Here is a 23,245-nt window from a genome sequence, read left to right on the forward strand (position 1 = left end):
CAGCTTCAATTTTCCGAGAATAAAGTCTAAGTGTTAAGAGAAAAAAGCTGTATTCTAACAAGGAAAAAAGCTATTTTACAAGAATAATGTTGTAATGTTATGAGAAAAAAAATTCATTTTAGTAGCATATGGTTGAAATATTCAAGAAAAAAATTGTAATTTTTGGAAAATTAGACTCTGGAAAAAGTTATACTGTTACAAAAATAAACAGTTTTACTTGAATAAAGTTAAAATATTACAAGAAAAAAGCAGTATTGTGATGAGAAAAAAACAAGAATAACGTTTTAATTATGAAAAAAAACGTCATTTAGGTCGTTATAAAAAGTTACAATGTGACAGGAATAAAGTCAAAATATTATTAAAGTCATAATTATGAGGAAAAAATTTCCAAGAAGGAATTGGAATAGTTGGGGGGAAAAAAGAGGGCAGAAATAGAAAAAAACAGCTGTAATTTTATGAGAATAAAGTGAAAATATTAAGAGAAAAATGAATGTCATTTTATTTTTTAATTCATAATGTGATGAGAAACAAACTAAAAATAAAGTAGGCATTTTTAGAAAATTTGTTTGGGGAAAAAGCTAGAATATTATGGAAATCAAGTCAAAACATAATGGCATAAAGTCATGACATTCGAGAAGAAAATTTAAGAAGATTATTTATGAACACTGCAATTGGCTGGCGACCAGTCCAGGGTGTACCCCGCCTCTCACCCGAAGGCAGCTGGGATAGGCTCCAGCATACCCCGTGACCCTAATGAGGGTAACCGCATAGAAAATGGATGGATGGAAGGATTTATGAACAAGGTCAAAATACTTTGAAAATGTAAGAAAAACAACAACAAAAGTGAATATAATAGGCTTTTTCACATACAGTATCACAAAGCTGAGATTATGTTTTTTCTTGAAATATTGTATATATAACTTCTTAGCATATGTTTAGAAAATATCAAAGTGGCAAAACTACATCCTTTCATGATTCTCTTTGTGGCCCTCGCTGGAAAAATGTTTGGACCCCTCTGGTATTTTCCCTTGACAAGATTATACTGTCATAAAAACCGCTGTGCAGCCCCGTTTCCCTTGGAAAGTGATCATGTTGTGCGTCACAAAGTCACAGTACATGCTGGAATTCATCTTTCCCAGCAGCCGGCAGCACTCGTGCACGCTACCACCACCATCCTTGACGGTTGGCAAGACACAAGGATCTTGCTACTCACTCGTGTTGCCAGATATTTACACACTAATGTCTGTAATAGTAAACTCCTCCCACTGTATACACCAACAACTTTAAGCATCCTCTGCAAGCATACCTCCCAACTACAAACAACACAAATGAGGTCAATTGCTATCTTAGGGGAAAATGATATGATCTATTCATCCGTGTCCATTTATAATCCACATTAAATGATGTTAGCATAGACTGGTAGAAGGAATAGCGCTCACAGTGTCACACAGCCTGACCTTGATGTGCCAGTTAACATAAAAACCGGAGCAGAGAAATTGCTTGGAGGTGATGAAACGAGCTCTGGCTCAATAAAATTCCTGTTATGGAGATTCATCTCTGACTGTAATGACGCAGCTAAATGAGGATGAGGCATATTTTTCATTTTGAAATTAAAATCTGAATGTAATATTATAGCACAGAAGTCCCATAGTCTGGACCATTTTAGGGCGTGCCAAAAAGGTCAAGACCCCCAAAACTGACAATTTTTTTTAGCCACGTTATTACTGCTGATGTTATTGATTGTTGAAGCTGTGTGTGCTCATAGAGACCCCCAGTGTCCAAGAGAAGAACTGCAGCACGGTGCTTAGACGAGCTGCTTTTGTTTGGCATTGTTTTATTGCAGGAGTGTCTCAAATTTTTCCAGAGAGGGCCATATAATGAAAAATGAAAGGACGCAAGGGCCACTTTGATATTTTGTAAAGCAACATGTGTTCATATGGCAAGAAGTTATAGATATTTCCAGAAAAAACTGCATACCGGCTTTGCGATATACAGTAGGTGGAAAAGCCTACAGTATTAGGATCAACTTCACGCTCTGCTCTTTTTTTCTCATTTTTGCTTTAGTTTTCCAAATATTTCACCTTCTTCTTAAATCTTAATTTTCACAAATTTCATTTTCACAATATTATGACTTTATTCCCGAAATATTTTGACTTTATTACTTTACTTTTCCCCGAACCTAATTTTCTAAAAATGACAACTTTATTTGATTTTGTTTGTTTCTCATAATATTAACAATATATATGTATTAAATTTTATTTAACATTTCAACTCTATGCTACTAAAATGACATTTTCTCATGATATTATGGGTTTACTCTCGTTAAATTGAGACTTTTTTCACGATAGAGTATGACTTTTTTCTCATAACATTTTGACTTTATTCTCGTAGAATAACAGCTGTAATTCTTCTTGCAAATTTCCTTTTTGTATTTATGACTTTATTCCCATAACATTTTGACTTTATTCTTGTACTTTATAACTTTTTACATTATAACTTTAGTCATTGTCTTGTTTGTTTCTCATGTTACGCTATTTAAAAAAATAGCATCTTTTTTCTTCAACATTTAAACGTTAAGCTGCTTTTTCTTGTTAAATTATACTTTTACAATGTGCCGCGGGGCAATAGAATTTGCGGGGCCGTAAAAAGCATATATACGTACATCTATTACATATCTAAATATTTATATATAATAATATATGTTATTATTAATTTATAATAATATATATTATATAATTTATATATTTATTTATTTATTAAGACATTGTGCAAGTAGTACCTGACATTGCATACCCAGTTGGGGGGGGTGAGTGTCGCGGTGCATGCTGGGATAATATAGCTTGGCAAGATGGCAGAGGAGAGTGTGTTGCTGTGATTTCTACAGTGAAACTATCTTGACCGTTCCGTCAGTTTTTCCATTTTTATTTTATCGCTGGATTTTTATTTGTAAACAAGCGGGCTTGTGTTTTTAAAACAAAACTCGACACAAAGAGTTAAACAGTGAGTGGACGGCATGCCGCTAAGCAAGATCTGTTTTTGCAGCGTCACGGACACACAGGTGTCATTATTTCGTAAATCTAATTGAAATCACTGCATGTAACAGTATGCGTGTGTGCGTGTGCGTGTGAGTGAAATAATGTGACTTTTTATCGTGTTTGTGCAAAATTAATATGAGTGAGTCCACTTTTAAAATGTCAAGTTAGCTTAGTGACGTCACCGTGTTGCTGTGGTGTGTTCAAGATCAGAATGTGTTGCTACGTGTTTGTTCTGTGATGTTGATTAATTAAAAATGTTTTTCAAAACACCAACTAGACGTGCTTGGCTCTATATATTAAAGATTTACTTTATTTTCTGTTGTTGACTAATTACAGGTCAGTTAGGATAATCCATAATGCCACTTACAGAGAACATACCAACCCTTTATTACTAAATTGTTGACCTGGTAACTTAAAACACTTACAGACACAAACAATGCTGAAAACCTTTTCTGTATGTGGAATCAAATTATGGAACGGACTGAGTAAAAAACTGAAACGATGCACTAAAATGACCCATTTCAAGGAACAGTACAAGTAGTTGACGTTAACAAAGTGTAAGGAAGAAGAATCCTGAACCACAGCGAAATACCTGTACAATGACAACTGCACTTACTCCTACTTCTCCATTTCTTATAGGACTATCCGAAATATTACATTGTACTCACTCATCATCCAACAATGTATGTGTCAACTATTAACTTCTTCATTGTTTATTATTATCCTGCCCCAAGTGGAAGAGTTTAGGTACCATGCGGTCTTGTTCACGAGTGAGGGAAGGATGGAACGCGAGATCGACAAGCGAATTGGTGCGGCGTCTGCAGTGATGCGGACTCTACATCGGTCTGTTGCGGTGAAGAGAGAGCTGAGCCAAAAGGCAAAGCTCTCAATTTACCGGTTGATCTACCGTCCTACCCTCACCTATGGTCATGTGCTTTGGGTAATGACCGAAAGGACAAGATCGCGGGTACAAGCGGCCGAAATGAGTTTTCTCTGTAGGGTGGCTGGGCTCTCCATTAGAGATAAGGTGAGAAGCACTGTCATCCGGGAGATACTCAGAGTAGAACCGCTACTCCTCCGCATTGAGAGGAGCCAGATGAGGTGGCTTGGGCATCTGGTCAGGATGCCTCCCGGACGCCTCCCTGGGGAGGTGTTCAGGGCAAGTCTGACCGGTAGAAGGCCTCGGGGAAGACCCAGGACACGTTGGAGAGACTATGTTTCCCAACTGGCCTGGGAACGCCTCGGGATCCGCCGGGAGTTGCTGGACGAAGTGCCGGGGAGAGGAAAATCTGGGCCTCCCTGCTTAGGCTGTTGCCCCCGCGACCCGATCTCGGATGAGCGGTAGAAGATGGATGGATGGATGTTTATTATTATATATACTTTTTAATGAGTGCTATACAATTTATTGTAACACATTGTTGTGCAGTGTTCGCTCACTACACCGCGGTTCACCTTTTAGGGGATTTGCTGTTTTGTGGATTTTTTAAGTGCAATTTTGCCTACTTTTTAACAACGTTTGAACGCACATTGTGTTCTGCATCCTTGTGGTGTCTTATTAGAGCGTGCTCTGTTGTGTGTTTTTACTACTGCCACCAGCAGAGGGTATACTCATGTTGAAGACGTGTGCCGCTCCACCTCGTCTCAGTGTTTTTCACGTGCCTGTACAAGCATATTAGGAACCCACGGTAGACAATAGCCGGCTAAATATACCGTAGAGCCACAACAGTCCTTATTGGCTAAAGGAGAACGTCCTGATTGGCTGTAGACCATTGTCAATCAATTTCCTTTTTGCCATCGCTAGCAAACTGCATGCGCTGCTTGCTAACCGCCAATAAACAATAGAAGAAGAAGAAGAAGCTAACCGGCTAAATGAATCTTTAGTTCAAGGAGTAGGATGAGGTGGAGGACGACGGCAGGAGCAATATGTTTTAATAAGGATACGAAAATGCTCCAGCCGAACAGCGCCAGGACAAAGCATGGTCACACGTGAGTCACTTAAAAATGTACTGTGTCCAACCTAGTAGATTGATCATTAAAATTCAAATGAAATTTGAACTTTGAGAGTGTTTAAAATGTGAGAAAATGTTAATGCCTGTCTGAGAAAAGTGTATAAAGAGTACTACAGCCTTAATAACTGTAAACAAATAAAGTTGGCTACTTTGCAGATTTCACTTATTGCTTGCTATTTTGGGAACTTATCCCCCATGATAAATGAGGGATCACTGTATTGTTTTATCATATTCTTATGTTGTTTTGGAACTGGCGAGGGGCACATGTTAAATAGGAAGTCAATAAATGTAGTGTTCCCTCGTTTATCGCGGGGGATAGGTTCTCAAATAGCCCCGTAATAAATGAAATCTGCAAGGTAGCCGACTACATTTGTTGTACAATTGTTATATATGTTTTAAGGCTGTAAAACCCTTTATACACTTTTCTCAGACAGGCATTAACATTTTATCACATTTCCCTCTCGTTTAAACACTCTCAAAGTTCAAATTTCGTTTGAATTTTAATGAATTTTAATTTTAATCAACTTGCAAGATTGGACACAAGAAATGAAGTGACTCACGCACATTTCACTCCTCTGATCATTGCTTGTCCTGGCGCCGTTAGGCTGCAACGTTTTTGTATCCTTGCTAAAACCTATTCCTCCTCCTCGTCCTCCATGAACAGAAGATTCATTTACTGTATTCCAGGCGCCCTAAAGCCGCGTAACTTCTGCCTTCATTCAGCATGTATGATCGCAAGCAGCTAGAATCATACAACAGGAAACAGGCAGTCCTGCACGAACAAGATTGATTGACTGGTCTACAGCCAATGACAACACAGAACACAATGGGCGGGTTCTCCCTTAGCTAGCACGCCTTCATCCATCCATTTCCCTCCGCTTATCCGGGTCACGTTGGCAGCAGTCTCAGTATAGAAGCCCAGACTTCCCGGTCTCCGGACACTTCCTCCAGCTCCACCGGGAAGACAACCAAGGCATTCCCAGGCCAGCTGTGAGACATAATCCATGCTCGGAACACCTCACCAGGGAGGCGTCCGGGAGGCATCCACACTAGATGCCTCAACTGGCTTCTCTCAATGTGAAGGAGCAGCAGCCGCCGGATGACTGAGCTCCTCACCCTGATGTCTTCAACTCTCACATATACAACACAGTATACAACACCCTCTACTGGTAGCAGTAGCAAATACAATAACAGACACATGCAACAGAGCACCGATAGATCATTCTAATATGTAAATGTTGGCACTGGTGTTTGGTGAGGATCTATCAGGCATCACAAATTGTAACAGTATAATTTGTCCTTTTTTTATTTTTTATAGAATTATTTGGGCATTTTATTGTGTCTCTGATTGATATATTTTTTACTTGTACTTTCATTTTTATTTATTTCTAAATATTAAAACGTTACATTTTGTTTGTTATGATTCTAACACATATAATTGTATTTATTTATTTCGAATAGGGACAGTGCATATTCATGAACATACAGTATCGTGTGTGTTCATGTATAGCTTTTTTTAAATTTTCTTGTCATCTGGCATTGGGATGAATTATGAGTTTTGTGTTAGCTTGGCTTTGTATGACCCAACATAAACCAACATTAATTTCTCATTTTGTTGGGCTATAATACTGTATATGATGATGTGTATCTTTCTTTCAGGGGATTGTCCACTGGGCTCCAGGAAGGTTTTGTTATCCAGCCGAATGTAAGTCGTTTTGTGTAGTAATTTTTTAAAGTTGCAATATTATGAGAAACAAACAAAACAAAATTAATTTGTTCATTTTTAGAACATTAGGTCGGGAAAAAAGTGATAATATTATGGGAATAAGGTCATAATGTTATGAGAATAAAATTCACAATGATTATTTAAAAAGAAAGAAGAAAGATTTGGAAAAACATGGGAAAAAAAGAGAAAAGAGCAAAGCTGATACTAATAATAGGCTTTTTCAACGATGTCACAGAGCTAAGATGCAGTTTTTTCTTGAAATATAATGTGTATCATTTCTGAGCATATGCTTCACAAAATACAAAAATCCTTTCATTTTTCATGTGGTCTTCGCTGGAAAATGTTAAGACACACCTGATTTACATAAAAAAGGCAGAAAAATGGGAGCTTTTATGGTCAGTGCAAAAGGGGCTGAAGTGACGGCAATCTATCGTGCGTTTAGCCCAATAAGCTGCAGAGGTTCATGGCTAATGCTTCATTAGACTGACGTTCTAAATATTGTTCTTAGGAACAGAACAACGGCAAAGCATCTCATCGAGCGCTACTTTCGGCAGTTAACCGAAGGCTGTGGAAATGGAAACTGCAAAAACGAGCTCTGCGCCTCGTGTCGCGATTTCCAGCCGCTGGACAAAAACTCTGCGGCGGTCCGAGCGCTGGAGCTATGCAAGATCAATGCCAAACTCTGCGAGCCTAAGGCTCCCTCGACAGAATCTGATGCCCAACCAGCTGATCTCAACAAGCGGGACTTTTCAGGTACAGTAGGATTGACTGTCACACCGTTTTCCAAGCATTTCAGTCGCTTCATTTACTTTTGTGTCGTTCCAGATATCCATTACCTCACAGAGAATACGGTTTTCATGATTCTGAGCGTCTGCGAAGAAGAAGGCGATTACTCTGCTCTCATTCGCGTCATCGGCAAGGTATTCTCCAATGCGGGCGCTCTGGTAAAAAGTTTCCGTAAGGAACCCATTGCAGCAGAAGCTCTTCCAAGAGACGAGGCCCAGCAGGAGTCAGGTCAGATTGGCACCTCTTTTTCTTCTGCTGACGCCTGCGAGGTGACAGTGGACATTGACTCTGTGCGGAGGGTCTACGATAGACTTCAGACCATGGATCAGGCGGAGGCAGCGTTGGTCAACGCTCTCGTCTACCTCACTCCTAACGTGGAGCTTGACCTGGAGTACCTCGATGCCTACGAGACAAACCCCGACTACCTGAACATCTTCATCATCCTGATGGAGAATGGCAACCTCCACAGCCCAGAGTACCTGGAGGTGGCGTTGCCGCAACTCTGCAAGGCCATGAGCAAGCTGCCGGTTTCGGCGCTGGCCAGGCTGTCCAAACTCTGGTCAAAGTATGACCTTCCCCACCTCCGCCGCATGATGGAGACCTTCCAGCAGCTCATCACCTTCACCGTTGTCAGCCAGGAGTACAACGCGGAGAACCTGGTTAATGACGACGAGACGGTGGTGGCGGCTTGCAAGTGTTTGAAAGTGGTTTTCTACGCGAGCCTCGTGGGTGGTGACGTAGATGTTGAGCACAACGAAGATGACGACAGCGAGGAGTCCGACTCGGATGAACTCACCCTGCACGAGCTGCTGGGCGAGGAGCGTCTCTATAAGAAGGGTCCTCAGGTGGACCCTCTGGAGAAAGAGCTGGGTGTCCGACCCGTTGACAGCAGGAAGCCCCTCATCCCCTTTGAGGACTTTGTCAACGAGTCCCTCAATGACGTGGTTGAGATGGACAAGGATTTCACCTTCTTCAAGGTGGATGCGGAAACCAAGTTTTCCTTCCAGACCTGCCCCTTCATCCTCAATGTTGTTACCAAGAACCAAGGGCTGTACTACGACAACAGGATCAGGATGTATAGCGAGCGCCGCCTCACGGCCCTCTACAGCATGGTGCAGGGCCAGCAGCCCAACCCCTACCTCAAACTCAAAGTGCGCCGAGATCACATCATCGACGATGCCCTCGTCAGAGTGAGTCGCAAAGTTGTGTACCCGTCAGACCTGCCGTACCACTACAGAGTATGACTTGTTTGATTTCCCCCATGTCACAGCTGGAGATGATCTCCATGGAGAACCCATCCGACCTGAAGAAACAGCTCTTTGTAGAGTTTGAGGGGGAGCAAGGGGTCGACGAGGGAGGCGTTTCAAAGGAGTTCTTCCAGTTGGTCTTGGAGGAAATCTTTAATCCGGACATCGGTAAGTAGCCAACTATCCTGTTAAAAGTCATTTGGGGGACTGGAGCCTATCCTACCTGACTTAGGGCAAGAGGTACAAGACTGGCCACCTACAGGACTGACACATAGTCCACTGACATACTGATTCTGTAAACATTGCACACACAACTTAGGCGTTATCAGTGAACCTAGCCTGGTACAGCGACCGCATTAGTGCAGGCGCTGTGATGATCCACCTGTCACTCTCACGCTCCAGCCTTCCCTCATTCATGAAGAAGCCCTTGGACTTCTCCACCTGGGGAAAGACGTCACTCCCAACCCGAAGGGTGCAATCCACCCTTTTCCGACTGAGAACCATGGCATCAGTTTTGGAGGTGCTGAGTCTCGTCACAGAAGCTTTACATTCAGCTGCAAACCACCCCAGCAAATACTGAAGGTCACAGCCTGATAAGGGCATCAGGACCGCATCATCTGCAAATAGCAGAGACGAGATCTTAAGGCCCCCAAACTGGACCCCATTGGCTGCGCCTAGAAAGTCTGTTCTTAAAAGTTATGAACATATTGTAATTGGTGACAGAGGGCATGAGGGATGTTTTGTAAACATCAAAGTCAAATTAGAGTCCAATCAACCTAGTGTACGTGTTTTCCTAAACATGAAAGATAGGTTGAAGTCCTCAATGAACCCAGCGTACACTCTTTCGTAAATATTAAAGACAACAAAGCTTGCGTACGCGTTTTCACAGCACCTTCAGTGAAAATAATTACGTGTAAATTTCAAAGACTACTTATCGTACTCACCTTATTGTCATATTCATGATTCCTAAGACTCCTTAACTAACTTTGCCTTCGTCTCTGACCGTCCGTACTGCAGGAATGTTCACCTACGATGACGACACCAAGCTCTTCTGGTTCAATTCGTCCTCGCTGGAGAACGAGGCCCAGTACACGCTAGTTGGCATCGTGCTGGGCCTGGCCATTTACAATAACTGCATCCTGGATGTGCACTTCCCAATGGTGGTCTACAGGAAGCTCATGGGCAAGAGGGGCACCTATTTGGACCTCCCGGATTCACATCCGGTACAGTAGCCTTCTTCTGTTGGTCCCAGCAGGAGATGCGCCTGCTTTACGTCCGGTGTTGTTAGATATTATTATTATTCCACCTTTAGATTCAGTCTAATATCTTCTCATAGAAGGTCTTCTTGACACACACACATTCACATAGCACAATCAGAGTTGCACAACACTTACATATGACTCATGGAAAAATAATGGGAGAAGGGGTAAACACACAACAGGTGCGTTGTTCTCTCTCACAACGACTTTATATGCACCCATCATTCTGGGCTCTTCATCAATCTTCCTTGTCAATGATCGCGTTCAGCGCTGTACCCAAATATATTTCTCCGATTTTTTTTCAAATACAATTTGTAAACCTTTCAAATTGTGTGATCACTGACTACTTCTCTGATAGCTACGTGGTCCCAAGGACCGGGGAAAAGGGTAAAGAAAATTTGCGAGCGCATCAGTTCCAGCGAAAATGGGATATTTCAGTGGTCCCGAACACGAACAACCAAGACTCTCAATTGCTCTACCCTTAAAATTTTGAAAAAAATTAGCCCTTGCCACCAGTTTCACGAACATCACCAAATTTGGTGGAGACGTCAATTGTGACATGACGCACGAAAAACTCTCAAAAACCCATGTTCTAAAACAGTCAGGAAGTCAGCCATTTCGGTTTCCGGCAGCAATTTTGAGGGAAAACCAAGGTTTGTATTTCAACAAACTACTCCTAGGCACACTCATAGAATGTTAGCAATATTTGGAAAATAAAAAAAAGAATTTGGGCATCTATCTATCTATTCTCGTTAAATTCCAACTCTTTTAATATTTTCACTTCATTCTTGTAAAATTAATTCTGATTGTTCCATTTTTGCTGTTGTTTTTTCTTAAATTTTCCAAATATTTTGACTTAAATAATCTTAAATAATTTTTTTTTGGTAAATATTTCAACTTTATGCTACTAGAATATGATTGGCTGGCGTCAAGCCCAGGGCTGGGATAGGCCCCAGCATGCCCCCGCGACCCTAATGAGGATTAAGCGGTATAGAAATGGATGGAAGGATGGATGGGCTACTAAAATTACGTTATTTTTCTCACAATATTATGGCATTGTCATAAAATTACAACTTTTTCTTATTAAATTACAACTCTTTTCATATTTTCACTGTATTCTTGTAAAGTTATTGCTGATTTTTCCATTTTTGCGGTTGTTTTTTTCTTGAATTATCCAAATATTTCAATTTTCTTCTCATATAGTCTTTGTAAATATTTCTCATCATATTATGACTTCATTCTCATAATATTTTGACTTTATTCCCAAAATCTAACTTTTTTCTCAACCTAATTTCCCAAACGTTAAAACTTTATTTTGTTGTTTTTTTTTGTTTTTCATATTACACCTTAAAAAATGTCTTGTTTCTTTCATTTTTAACTTTATGCTACTAAAATGCAATAGACTGGCAACCAGACCAGGGTGTACCAAAGTCAGCTGGGATAGGCTCCAGCAAGCCCCCGCGACCCTAATGAGGATTAAGCAGCATAGAAAAAAAATATTTTTCCTCATATTACGACACTCTTCTGGTAAAATTACGACTTTTTCTTGACTTTTCTTGAAAATATTAAAAGAGTTGTAATTTTAGCTACAACTCTTAATATTTTCACTTTATTCTTGTAAAATTACTGCTGATTTTTTAAATTTTTGCTCTTGTTTTTTTCTATAACTATCCAAATAATTAAACTTTCTTCTTAAATAAATCTTTGTAAATATTTCTAGAAATTTATTCTCATAATCTTTGCACTTTTTTCCCATAATATAAACTTCCTAATTTTTCAAAAATTTGAAGTTTATTCGCTGTTTTGTTTTTCATAATATTATTTTATTATCTTCAAAAAAGGTTTGATTTAATATTTCAACTTTATGCTGTTAAAATGACATTTTCGCAAACCTAGTTTCCCAAACATTACAACTTTATTTGTTTATATTACGCCTAAAAAAGTTTCTTTCATATTTGAACTTGCTACTAAAATGCGATTGGCTGGCAACCAGTCCAGGGTGTACCCTGCCTCCCGCCCAAAGTCAGCTGGGATAGGCTCCAGCATGCCCCCGCGACCCTAATGAGGATTAAGTGGCATAGAAAATGGATGGATGGATGGGCTACTAAAATGACGTTATTTTTCTTTCATTTTCTTTCATTCTTCTGGTAAAATTACAACTTTTTCTTGTTAAATTACAACTCTTTTAATATTTTCACTTTATTCTTGTAAAATTACTGCTGTAAAATTACTATTTTTCCATTTTTGCTCTTGTTTTTTTCTTTAACTATCTAAATATTAAAACTTTCTGCTTAAATAATCTTGGTAAATATTTCCAGAATTTGTTTCTCTTAATATTTTGACTTTTTTTCAAAAATTACAACTTTACTCGCTGTTTGGTGTTTCATAATATGATGACTTTAAAAAAAAAAACATTGTTTTGCTTTAATATTTCAACTTTATGCTACTAAAATGACATTATTTTCCCCCATGCTAATAAAACTTGTTCAATTACAACTCGTTTCTTTTTATATTTTTGCTTTATTCTTGTAAAATTACTGCTGATTTTTCCATCTTTGCTGTTGTTTTTTTCTCGTTAAATTGTATATTTAGAATGTGCTGAGGGCCAATAACAAAGCAGCCCCGGGCCGCACTGTGGACACCTGTGCTGTGAACGTTAATAACTCAGTTCCACAAGGTCAGATTTTCATGGTAATTGGTACAAACAGGAATGATGAAGACGACAGCTTGAAGCTATACATACTGTAGGTAACTTCCTGAATTGATCTCAGCGCCAAACAGTGGCAGCAGGAAATGGCTTGTGGAAATGTTGCGTTTGGCGCTGCTTGCAGCTTTAATTTGTGTTGAACCTCATGAGATCAGTTGTACCTGACAACCAGCTTGTTGTGGCGCAGGTTCTCTACCAGAGTCTGAAGGAGCTTCTGGACTATGGTGGCAATGTGGAGGAGGACATGGCGCTCACCTTCCAGATATCCCATACGGACCTTTTTGGAAGCCCGGTCTTGTACGACCTGAAGGAGGAAGGAGAGGACATTCCTGTCTCTAAGGAGAACAGACAAGTGAGATGTTTGGTTCAGAGTGTGGCTGCGATTGCGTTGAAATAATACATTTTGTTCTCCACAGGAGTTTGTGGAGCTGTACGCCGACTACATCCTCAACAAGGGCGTGGAGAGGCAGTTCCAAGCTTTCAAGAAGGGCTTCCTCATGGTCACCAGCGAGTCCCCCATGAAATACTTGTTCAGACCCGAGGAAGTAGAGCTGCTTATCTGTGGAAGCAGGGTGAGCAAGAAAAGGCTGCCTGCTTCCAGTGTGGCAAGCTTTTGTTTATTTTATGACCCGCCTCTGCTGTCCTCTCACAGAACCTTGACTTTGAGGCCCTGGAGAAGACCACGGAATATGATGGAGGTTATAGCAAAGACAGTCAAGTTATCAAGTAAGAGGGACTTGTCGGTGCTTTCCTACTATATTGCAGTTTTTCGTGGTTGACTACGGCCTATTATTCACCAAAAAACATTGAAAGACATGTTATATGTATGTTATATTGTGGTCACTAGGCATCGGTAATGTGATGAGACATGACTGTCACCCACAGGCGCATATGGTGTTTGGACCCTAAGATTCCGAGAAGCACACAAAATAAGCAAACAAAAGGTTTTAATACAAAAAGTGACCTCCGTGGGGGAAAATGGCATACAAAAATTCAAAATGTCCAAACAACAGACAGACAGGGCAAAGTCACAGGAAAAAGTACGGACAAAAAGCGCTGCTGGCAAAAAAGACTGCAGGGCAAAAATGCACGACAACGAGAACAAAAATCGCTGCTGAAAACCAAGCAGGTAGTACAATAGCTGAAGCACAAAAAAATGAGAACACTGCTGGAAGAAGCCAAGCAGGAAATGAATACTCACTAAGGCTAGGTACAAAAAACAGAAAGCTAAGGAACACAGGCAGGGAGGCGCAGGTTGCAGACGAGGAACGGGGAACAATGTGGCACTGAAAGCGTGCCCTAGACCAGCATATGAAGGCCCGGAGATAATCCGGCACACACCTGGCAGCAGGTGTGTGCCGGCAGCTCCGCCTCGGCGAGACTGCATGCACAGCAACACATGGCACATAGGCGGCAGCGGAGCGGCAACACAGAACATGACACATGGCATTAAGTTACCTTTCACACTGCATGGACACTGGCTACTGAGCCAGCATGAGCCGACCGAGCCGACATGCCATGGCTGAGACGGACAATCCATGGCTCAGATCAAGTGAAAAAAAGGTTCTCCTCTCATTCCGTGTGGAAGTGGTAAGCTTTTGGCTTCTTTGTCCTTCTTCTCCACTCCGTTTGAAGCACTTTCCTAAGTTTAGAATAAGTAAATTGGAGAGTCTAACTAGTTAGCTCCGTAGCTTGCTATGTTAGTGGCGGCCGTCTGCTTTGTCCCTGCATTGATCCCGTAGCCTGCGCAATGTGATGTAAACAAAGAATAGCAGGAGTGTAAAAGTGACCATTGGGTGTTACTTCATGTTTACAGGAGTGATGTGCAGATTGATACTGAAATATCGATACTTCCGATACCAGCTCTTGATGCTCTGAAATTAATTGTCAAATCAAAATGTCGATACTTTCAATACTTCAGTCATTTGAGGTCATGTTTGTCTGAAACGTTTGTCTGCCAAACGGATCCATGTGTGAATTGTGAATAACATTTTCATTCTTAAAGTAGTTTTTAATAATGAATCATTTGTTTAAATGGCTTTATTATTTTACTTTTTTTAAAAAATTGTTTAAAATACCATTTCTGGATATTTTATATGATTTTATCCTCTCTTTTTCTCTTGTTGGTTGTTATCCTGAATTAATAGCCTGATACCAGCCTGAATTTTACTCAGTATCGGATCGGAAACTAAATCTGTGCTAGAGCACATCACTAGTTTACGGGGCTCTAGTAATGCTAAAACCCATGTTTATATTGTCATAAACAGGTTTTCTATGCTGTAACGACAAAATATTCCGTTTATTAATATTGAATGCTACTTTGCGGGAATTCACTTATCGTGGTGAGTCTGGGACCAATTAACCACGATAAACGAGGTCTGACTGTGTTCCGGGGTCAAACTGTGGCCATCATAAAACCTTTCTCAGTTCAGTTCAGTTCAGTTCCTGGATTCCATGACATGGAATCCAGGAAGTGAACTACATGTACTGTACTAGATGTAGAATGGATGGGGGGTAGGATTAAATAAGCTTTGCTTCTTCCTACTCCTTTTGGACATGTGGAACTGTCAAAGAATGATTCACGAGATGTATTCCATTGTAACCTTCATGTTCAAATAAACTAAACCAAACCAAACCAAACCAAACCAAAGTTCAGGAAACAACCAAAAACTGCAGAGAATGTAGCCATGGCAGCCATTGGCCAATGAACTGCCCTGCTGGGAGTAATTATGGGTAGAAGTTAAAATAGCTGTTGTTTTTTTTATTTTCAACTTATATTGGTACTTGTTTGTATATTTCTTAGCTACCTTTTGAGTGTTAAGTTGCTGTGTGATGATTTGTAGCCTTCTCTCTAAGATGACACCGTGAGTCATACTGTTACACTGAGTAAGTCCTGCAATTTCCAGTGGGTTGACAAGCTCGCCGTGAGTTCCCTTATAGCTCGTGATTGGTTCCTGCTCAGGAAAGAGCCACCGTTTCCTCACTGACTCGTGAGCAGCACAGTATTTGAACAATTCGTAGTAGTTCTGAAGTAAAGGAGATGTCACGAGATGAGAACATGGCCATGAATTCGCCACACCGCTGAATAAGCCGCAGGGTTCAAAGTTGAAGACAAAAGTAACGGCTTATGCACTGGCAATTTAACAAGACAACTACAAAAAAAATGGAAACATCAACAGTAATTTTACAAGAATAAAGTCCAAATATCAAGAGAAAAAAAAATGTATCTAACAAAAAAAGTCTGAATTTTATGAGAATAATGTCGTAATGTAATGAAGAAAAATAACAACACTTTAGTAGCATAAAGTTGAAATATTACAGACGTTATTTTTTAAAAGTCATAATATTATGAAAAACAAACAAAACAATGAATAAAGTTGTAATGTTTGGAAAATTAGGTTGCGGAAAAAGTTCTAATGTTTTGAGGATAGTCAAAATACTACGGAATAAAGTCATAATTATGAGAGGAAAATTTAGAAGAAGTAATTTAATATAGTTTGAAAATTTTAAAAATAAACAACAGCAGAAAAGGAAAAAAGAGCTGTATTTTACAAGATTAAAGTCAAAATATTACGGGAATAAAGTCATAATTATGAGAAGAACATTTTGTTGGAAAATTTAAAAAAAAAACAACAGCAGAAAAGGAAAAAAACAGCTGTAATTTTACATGAATAAAGTCAGACTATTAAGAGAAAAAAGTTGTATCCTACTGAGAAAAAAGGTGCAATTTTACAAGAATAATGTCATAATATTATACGGGAACATTTCATTTCAGTACCATAGAGTTCAAATATTAAAGAAATACATTAATTTTTTAAAAAGGTGAAATAGTATGAAAAACAAACAAAACAACAAATAAAATAAAAATTTTGGGAAAATTTGGTTATGGAAAAAGTTATATTGTTAAGGGAATAAAGTAAAAATATTATGGGAATAAAGTCAATATTACGAGAACAAAATTTACAAGAAGAACGTAGTTGAAGTATTTGAAAATTAAAAAAAAAAACAGCAGAAAAATAAAAAAATAGCTGCAATTTAATGAGAATTAAGTCAAAATATCAAGACAAAAAATGAACTCATAATATTGTGAGGAAAAATAATGTCACTGTAGTAGCATAGAGTTGAAATAGTAAAGAAAAAATATTTCATTTTTTAAAAGCCATGCTATTATGAGAAACAAACAAAGCAAAATTGTACATTTTGGACCATCAAGTTGGGGAAAAAGTTTGTAATATTATGGATATGAAGTCCCTCTGCCCTGGCAAGTCTTTGTAAACGTGGAAAACCAAGTTAGAGCAGCAATGAACCCAGCTTACATTTTCGTCAACACTGGACACAATTGAGAGTGTTGAACGAAGCCAGTGGACTTGGTTTGTCAACATTTATCATCTTCATGGAAATGCAAGCAAATTGGTCAACATCAAAAACAACAGGAGCCATGTTTGTCCATTTGAGAGGGCACTTAGTTGGACATGTTCCACTTCTGCCACACCAGACTCCCCCAGGCACGCCCTTCTGGACCTTGCAAAGTCCCCCCACTGGGTTGGAGGCAATTTGCTTGAAATGTCTTTGCTGTGTGTACTGCACACATGGACTCAAAATAATTGTTGATTGTTGTGCCCGCAGGGACTTTTGGGAAACCATCCACTCGTTCGGACAGGAGCAGAAGAAGATGTTTCTTCAGTTTACTACGGGCACCGACAGAGCGCCGGTGGGCGGGCTTGGAAAACTAAAAATGATCATCGCCAAAAACGGCCCAGACACTGACAGGTACGAACACACAGTACTGAATAATATTGTATACAGTGTTCCCTCCTTTATCGCGGGGGATAGGTTCCCAAAATAGCCCGTAATAAGTGAAATCCGCAAAGTAGCCAACTATATTTGTTGTACAATTGTTATATATGTTTTAAGGCTGTAAAAGCCCTCACCATACACTTGATACACTTTTCTCAGACAGGCATTAACATTTTATTACATTTCTCTCTTGTTTAAACACTCTCAAAGAAGTTCAAACCTTCGTTTGAATTTTAATGATCAACCTACAGGTAGGACACAAGAAATGATTAAGTCAGTGTGAATTTCATTCATGTGACCGTTCGGCTGTACTGTAGCAAGATTCATTTTCAGGCTAGCAAACAAGCAAGCTAGCTAGCGATGACACAGGGGACACGCAGGGCGGCAGGGAGGATATTGATTGACAATGGTCTACAGCCAGTCAGGACGCAGGAGACAATGGGCGGTGCAGACAGAGAAACTAGGGAAGAGAGAGACACTCAACTTCCCACAATGCAGTTCTTCTTAAAGGGCCAGGGTCCCTGTAACAGCATTCATATACGCTATAATAAATTAAAAAAAGAAGCACTGAAAATTCAGCGAATCCAAGAAAGGTGAATCGCGATAGAGCGAGGGAACACTGTATTACTATAAGGTCTACACCAGGGGTGGCCAGACGTTTTCCAGTGAGGGCCACTTTGATATTTTGTAAAGCAACACATGTAGATATGCTAACAAGTTATATACAAGTATATTTCAAGAAAAAACTGCATCTCAGATTTGTCACATAGGTGAAAAAACCTTTTATCACTATCGACTTTGCTTTTGCAGTTGTTTTTTTTTTATGTTCCAAATATTTCTACTATCTACTTAAATCATTTTCGTACATTTTCTTGTCGTAATATTATGACTTTATTCCCATAATATTTTGGCTTTTTCCCCAACCTAATTTTCCAAAAATGACAACTTTGTTTCTCATAATATTATGACTTAAAAAAACCTTTTCTCTTTAATTTTTCAACTCTGTGTTACTAGAAGGACGTTATTTTTTCTCACAATATTTATATAGTTAATTCTCAAAATTGCGACTTTTTTGCTTGTTAGAACATGACTTTTTTTTTCTTAATGTTTTAATTTATTCTTGTCAAATTATAGCTGTTTTTTTCCATTTCTGCTGTTTTGTTTTTTTTAAATTTTCCAAATATTTCAACTTTCTTCTTAAATTCTTCATTTTCTTCTTGTAAAATTTTGTCTTTATTTCCATAATATTATACTTTTTTCCCCAACTTAATTTTCCAAAAATTACAACTTTATTTTGCTTTTGCTTTGGAAAAAATAGTGATTTTTTTTTTATATATTTCAACTCTATGCTACTAAAAGTATGTTATTTTTTACGAGTTCATTCTCATTTTCGTTTTTTTTTCATTACAATGTGACTTTTTTCTCTTAATATTTTGACTTTATTCTCATAAAATTGTAGCTGTTTTTTCCATTTCTGCTGTTGTTGTTTTTTGTTTTGAATTTTCCAACTATTTCAAGTTTCTTCTTGTGAATGTTCTTCTCAAAATATGATGACTTTATTTCTACTGTATAATATCATGACTTTAGCCTTGTAATATTATAAGGTTTTTCCCAAGCCAATGTTCCAAAAATTACAACTTTATTCTTTGTTTTGTTTCTCACAATATTTCGACTTAAAAAAAATACCATCTTTTTTTGTGAATATTTCAACTTTATGCCAGAAAAATGCGGTTATTTTTCCCCATAATATTACGATGTTATTCTCATAAAATTATGACTTTTTCTTGTTAGGTTACAACTTTTTTCTCTTAATATTTTTACTTTATTCTTGTAAAAATACCGTCGATTTTTGCTGTTGTTTTTTTTACGTTTCTTGTTAAATAATATTTTTAGAATGCGTCGCGGGCCATTAAAAAAACAGCCCCGGTCACAAATGGCCCCCGGGCCTCACTTTAGACACCCCTGCTTTCCACCTTTATGTAAAGAGTTGTTACAAGTCCATTGCGTCTTGCAGGTTACCAACCTCTCACACTTGTTTCAATGCACTGCTGCTTCCGGAATATTCCTCCAAGGAAAAGCTGCGAGAAAGACTCCTCAAGGCCATCACCTATGCCAAAGGATTTGGAATGCTGTGATGGATCCTCTGTGAAGGTTTGCTTTTGAGGGGAAAAGGGAAGTCGCTGAAGGACACCCCCACTCTCTTTTAAGTAATCAGCTTTATACATTTGTATTTCTTTCATTTCTTGAACCTTACGAGCTCCTTGGGACATTTTGTGCCATTCACTTTTGGATTTGTAGCCATGGTTGGTGGCTGCTGTGTGAGGATATTCATTTTTAAACAGAATTCTAGCGCTGTGTAAGAACACACGATTTGCACAACACAGCAGCTGCAGAACCGATGTTGTACTAGCGGCAAGGACACTGCTGAGTCAGCATTAATAGCGGCGATGAGTTGGCACGACAGTACGACAAGTACAAGTAAGCGTGGCAGCTGAGCGGCAACATTTGAAAGCGCACGCAGAGCTAGGTTAATACTGCTGGATGATGACCGCTCATGATACTTTAGAGACGGGGTGTCCAAACGTCTTTCCAGCAAGGGCCACATAGTGAAAAATGAAAGGATGCAACTTTGCCACTTTTGATATTTTGTAAAGCAACACAGTTAAACCTGTCTTAGCGGCCACCTGTATAGAACAGCCACCTGCCTATAGCAGCCACTGAAAAATCCCCCCCCGCAGAAAATGTACGTGTTATAGACCCTGTGTAGAGCAGTCACCTGTCTAACGCGGCCAGCGGCCACCCATTTTGTATCCCTTGGCCAATATCTGACCGCATATAGCGGCCAAAATACCGACTCAAGCAGAAGCTTCATGCACGAAAAAGTTTCATTTTTTAATCAATGAAGCCGTCGTGTGTAGACTTTAATTACTGAGTCCTAGTTCGACATAAAAAGCCGTCTTCTTACTTTGCAATGCAGCCCTGAAAAGATTCAATGACGGCCAGAACGGTAATCTTCCCACTTTGCAATGCCGCCGTGAATAGATTCTAAAATAGCCAAAACACCTGAATAAAACATCTAAAATTTCACTTACTTGCCGACTAATTAGAGATTAGAAGCCCATTCAATAAGAAAGGAGCGATGGTATTGTTAGTTTACGACAATCTTCGCACCTCCTCCGCACTCAGTTTTTCACGTACACACCCATTCATGACTGCTTCACGCGTATCCTGATAGATCCCATTCCTCAAGCTCGTTCACTAAACATTTTATTTCTTGTTTTTAAAATCGTGTTTAAAAAAATCAAAGATGGAAATAAATTTTTAAAAATATTTCTCCACTACTTATATTTTTATAATTTTATTAACTTATTTGATTTAATTTTTAAAATTATTTTTAAACACAAAATTTTTAATTTTTGTGAACATGTTAATATGTGCGCGCACAAATTCAAAATGGCCGCCAACCTGTCTCTAGTGGCCACTTTTGCCGTTTCCCTTCAGCGGCCGCTATAGACAGGTTTGACTGTAGGTGAAAAAGCCTATTATTATTATCAACTTAACTCTTTGCTCTTTTTTTCCCCATTTTGTTTTTTGTTGTTGTTGCAAATATTTCAACTTTCTCCTTAAATAATCTTCATAAATTTTCTTCTCTTAATGTTATGACTTACCTTTTTCTCCAACCAAATTTTCCAAAAATGACAACTTTGTTTTATTTTGTTGGTTTCTCATAATATTAGGACATACAAAACAAAACAACATATTTTTTCATTAATATTTCAACTCAATGCTACTAAAATGACACCATTTTACCTCATAATAGCATAATCATAATCATAATATACTGTAAAGTGTATTCTCCTGAAACTGCAACATTTTTCTCTTCATATTTGGACATAATTCTGGCAAAATTACAGCTGTTTTTTCCATTTTTGCTCTTGTTTTTTAAATGTATTTTCCAACTATTTCATCTTTGTTCTTGTAAATGTTCTTCTCGTAATATTATGATTTTATTCCCATAATATTTTGACCTTAATTATTAATATTAATAATATTATAACTTTTTGTCCAACCTAGTTTTCCAAAAACGACAACTTTACTTTGTTTGCTTTGTTTCTCATAAAATCACAACTTAAAAAAAACAAATGTCTTTTTTTTCTTTAATATTTCAACTTAATGCTACTAAAATAATTTTTCCTCATAATATTATGAGTTCATTTTCAAATGTAGACTTTTTTTTCTCGTTGCAGTCCAACTTTTTTCGCTTCATATTTTGACTTTCTTCTCACAAAATTACAGCTGTTTTTTTCTATGCTGTTTTTTTCCCAACTATTTGAACTTTTCTTGTAAATTTTCTTCTCTTATGACTTCACGCCCACGGTATTTACCCCATATATTTTCCCCCAAGCTATTTTTTTTAATTACTTTATTTTGTCTAGTTTGTTTCTCATAATATTACAAGTTTAAAAAATGTATTTTTTCTTGAATATTTTCACCTTTATGCTGCTAAAATGAAATGATTTTTCCTCATAATATCACAGCGTTATTCTCATAAAATTAAGATTTTTGTCTTGTTGGATTACTGCTGTTGTTTTTTTAGTTTTCTTGTTCAATTATATTTTTGGAATGTGCCGAATAACACCTGCAAGCCACAAGTGCCCCCCCGGGCCACACTTTGGACACCCCTGCTTTAAATGCAGCGACTGCCGTCTCATGGAATTCATTAAAAACCATCAGGAGGTTGCCTACAGCCACAGCTGTTGATGCTAATGTGTTTTTAGAGACATAAATGAAATGAACAGAGGCATTATTTGCAGCACCGACACCAATATGTCGTTTTTTTTTCCAGCATTTTTTGAGAAGCTGATGTTTGCGGTCAGCCCCGATTGAGGACTTACTTGTGAGGTTTTCGTCCCTTTGGGAAAATCCAAAAAGGATGCTATGAAACAACAACAAAAATGCTGCAAACTTGCGCCTGGACAACAAAACTTTCATGTACTACTACTTTGTGTTTTGAAGTGATTTGTTTCCAAAGCTGTGAAAGTGCAAGATGAAATCATTTGCACATATTTACTGTCTCTTTGAATATTGCACATTATAATAATAGTAGTAATAATAATAATAATGTTTTTGAAGTGAAGCTGCATGCATGCTGCATACTTACTGTGTGACATACAGTATTACTGCCACCTGTATTTCTTCATGGAGTCTTCTGTTTCCTTTCATCCTGGATTCTACTTTTCATGGTGGAGAAGATGGATGGATGGCGGCACCGCCTCCTTCTCAGACCTTCACATTGCTTGTTTGCCATCGAGTGTTAATGGACGCACAGATGCCAAAAAATATCAAAAGCATGTTTTATTTTCCCAAATGTCTCAGGTCAATAAGAATGTGCAAGTACAGTATTATATTGGAGAGAAAACTATGATGCAAAAGTAATAAAAAATGAGAAAATGAAAGACTTTTGTCCTCAGTAAACGTTGAGTGTTGCGCATGTGCAGGACCAGTCAAACGTTTTCACACTTTTGACCAAACTTTTGACCGATGCTGTAAAAAAAAAAAAAGAAAAAGCTTTTTCATTTTTTAATCAAATGTTTTGTCAAATGAGCGATTAAAAAAATTTGTCTTATTTTTAATATATTATATATATAATATATATACATAATATATAATATATTTTTA

The 23,245-nt window shown here is 38.4% G+C and overlaps 1 protein-coding gene across 2 annotated transcripts; it reads left to right on the forward strand.

The window, feature by feature from the left end:
- Window positions 1-2,838: 2,838 nt before the first annotated feature.
- On the forward strand, window positions 2,839-22,973 carry ube3a (ubiquitin protein ligase E3A). 2 transcript variants are annotated; one of them, XR_008572686.1, is made up of 12 exons: window positions 2,839-3,000; window positions 6,704-6,749; window positions 7,279-7,523; window positions 7,596-8,746; window positions 8,827-8,971; window positions 9,821-10,026; window positions 12,957-13,121; window positions 13,186-13,341; window positions 13,422-13,495; window positions 17,396-17,539; window positions 19,581-19,773; window positions 22,819-22,973. XR_008572686.1 is itself a non-coding variant. In XM_054789626.1 (11 exons), coding segments are annotated over exons 2-11 (2,409 nt in total). In that variant the 5' UTR covers window positions 2,839-3,000; window positions 6,704-6,747; the 3' UTR covers window positions 19,702-22,973. The 2 variants fall into 2 exon arrangements, 1 of the variants encoding a protein (XP_054645601.1); XM_054789626.1 differs by having other exon boundaries at window positions 19,581-22,973.
- The last annotated feature ends 272 nt before the right edge of the window (window positions 22,974-23,245 follow it).

The sequence above is a fragment of the Dunckerocampus dactyliophorus genome, chromosome 10 (genome assembly GCF_027744805.1).
Source record: "Dunckerocampus dactyliophorus isolate RoL2022-P2 chromosome 10, RoL_Ddac_1.1, whole genome shotgun sequence".
NCBI classification, from domain to species: Eukaryota; Metazoa; Chordata; class Actinopteri; order Syngnathiformes; family Syngnathidae; genus Dunckerocampus; species Dunckerocampus dactyliophorus.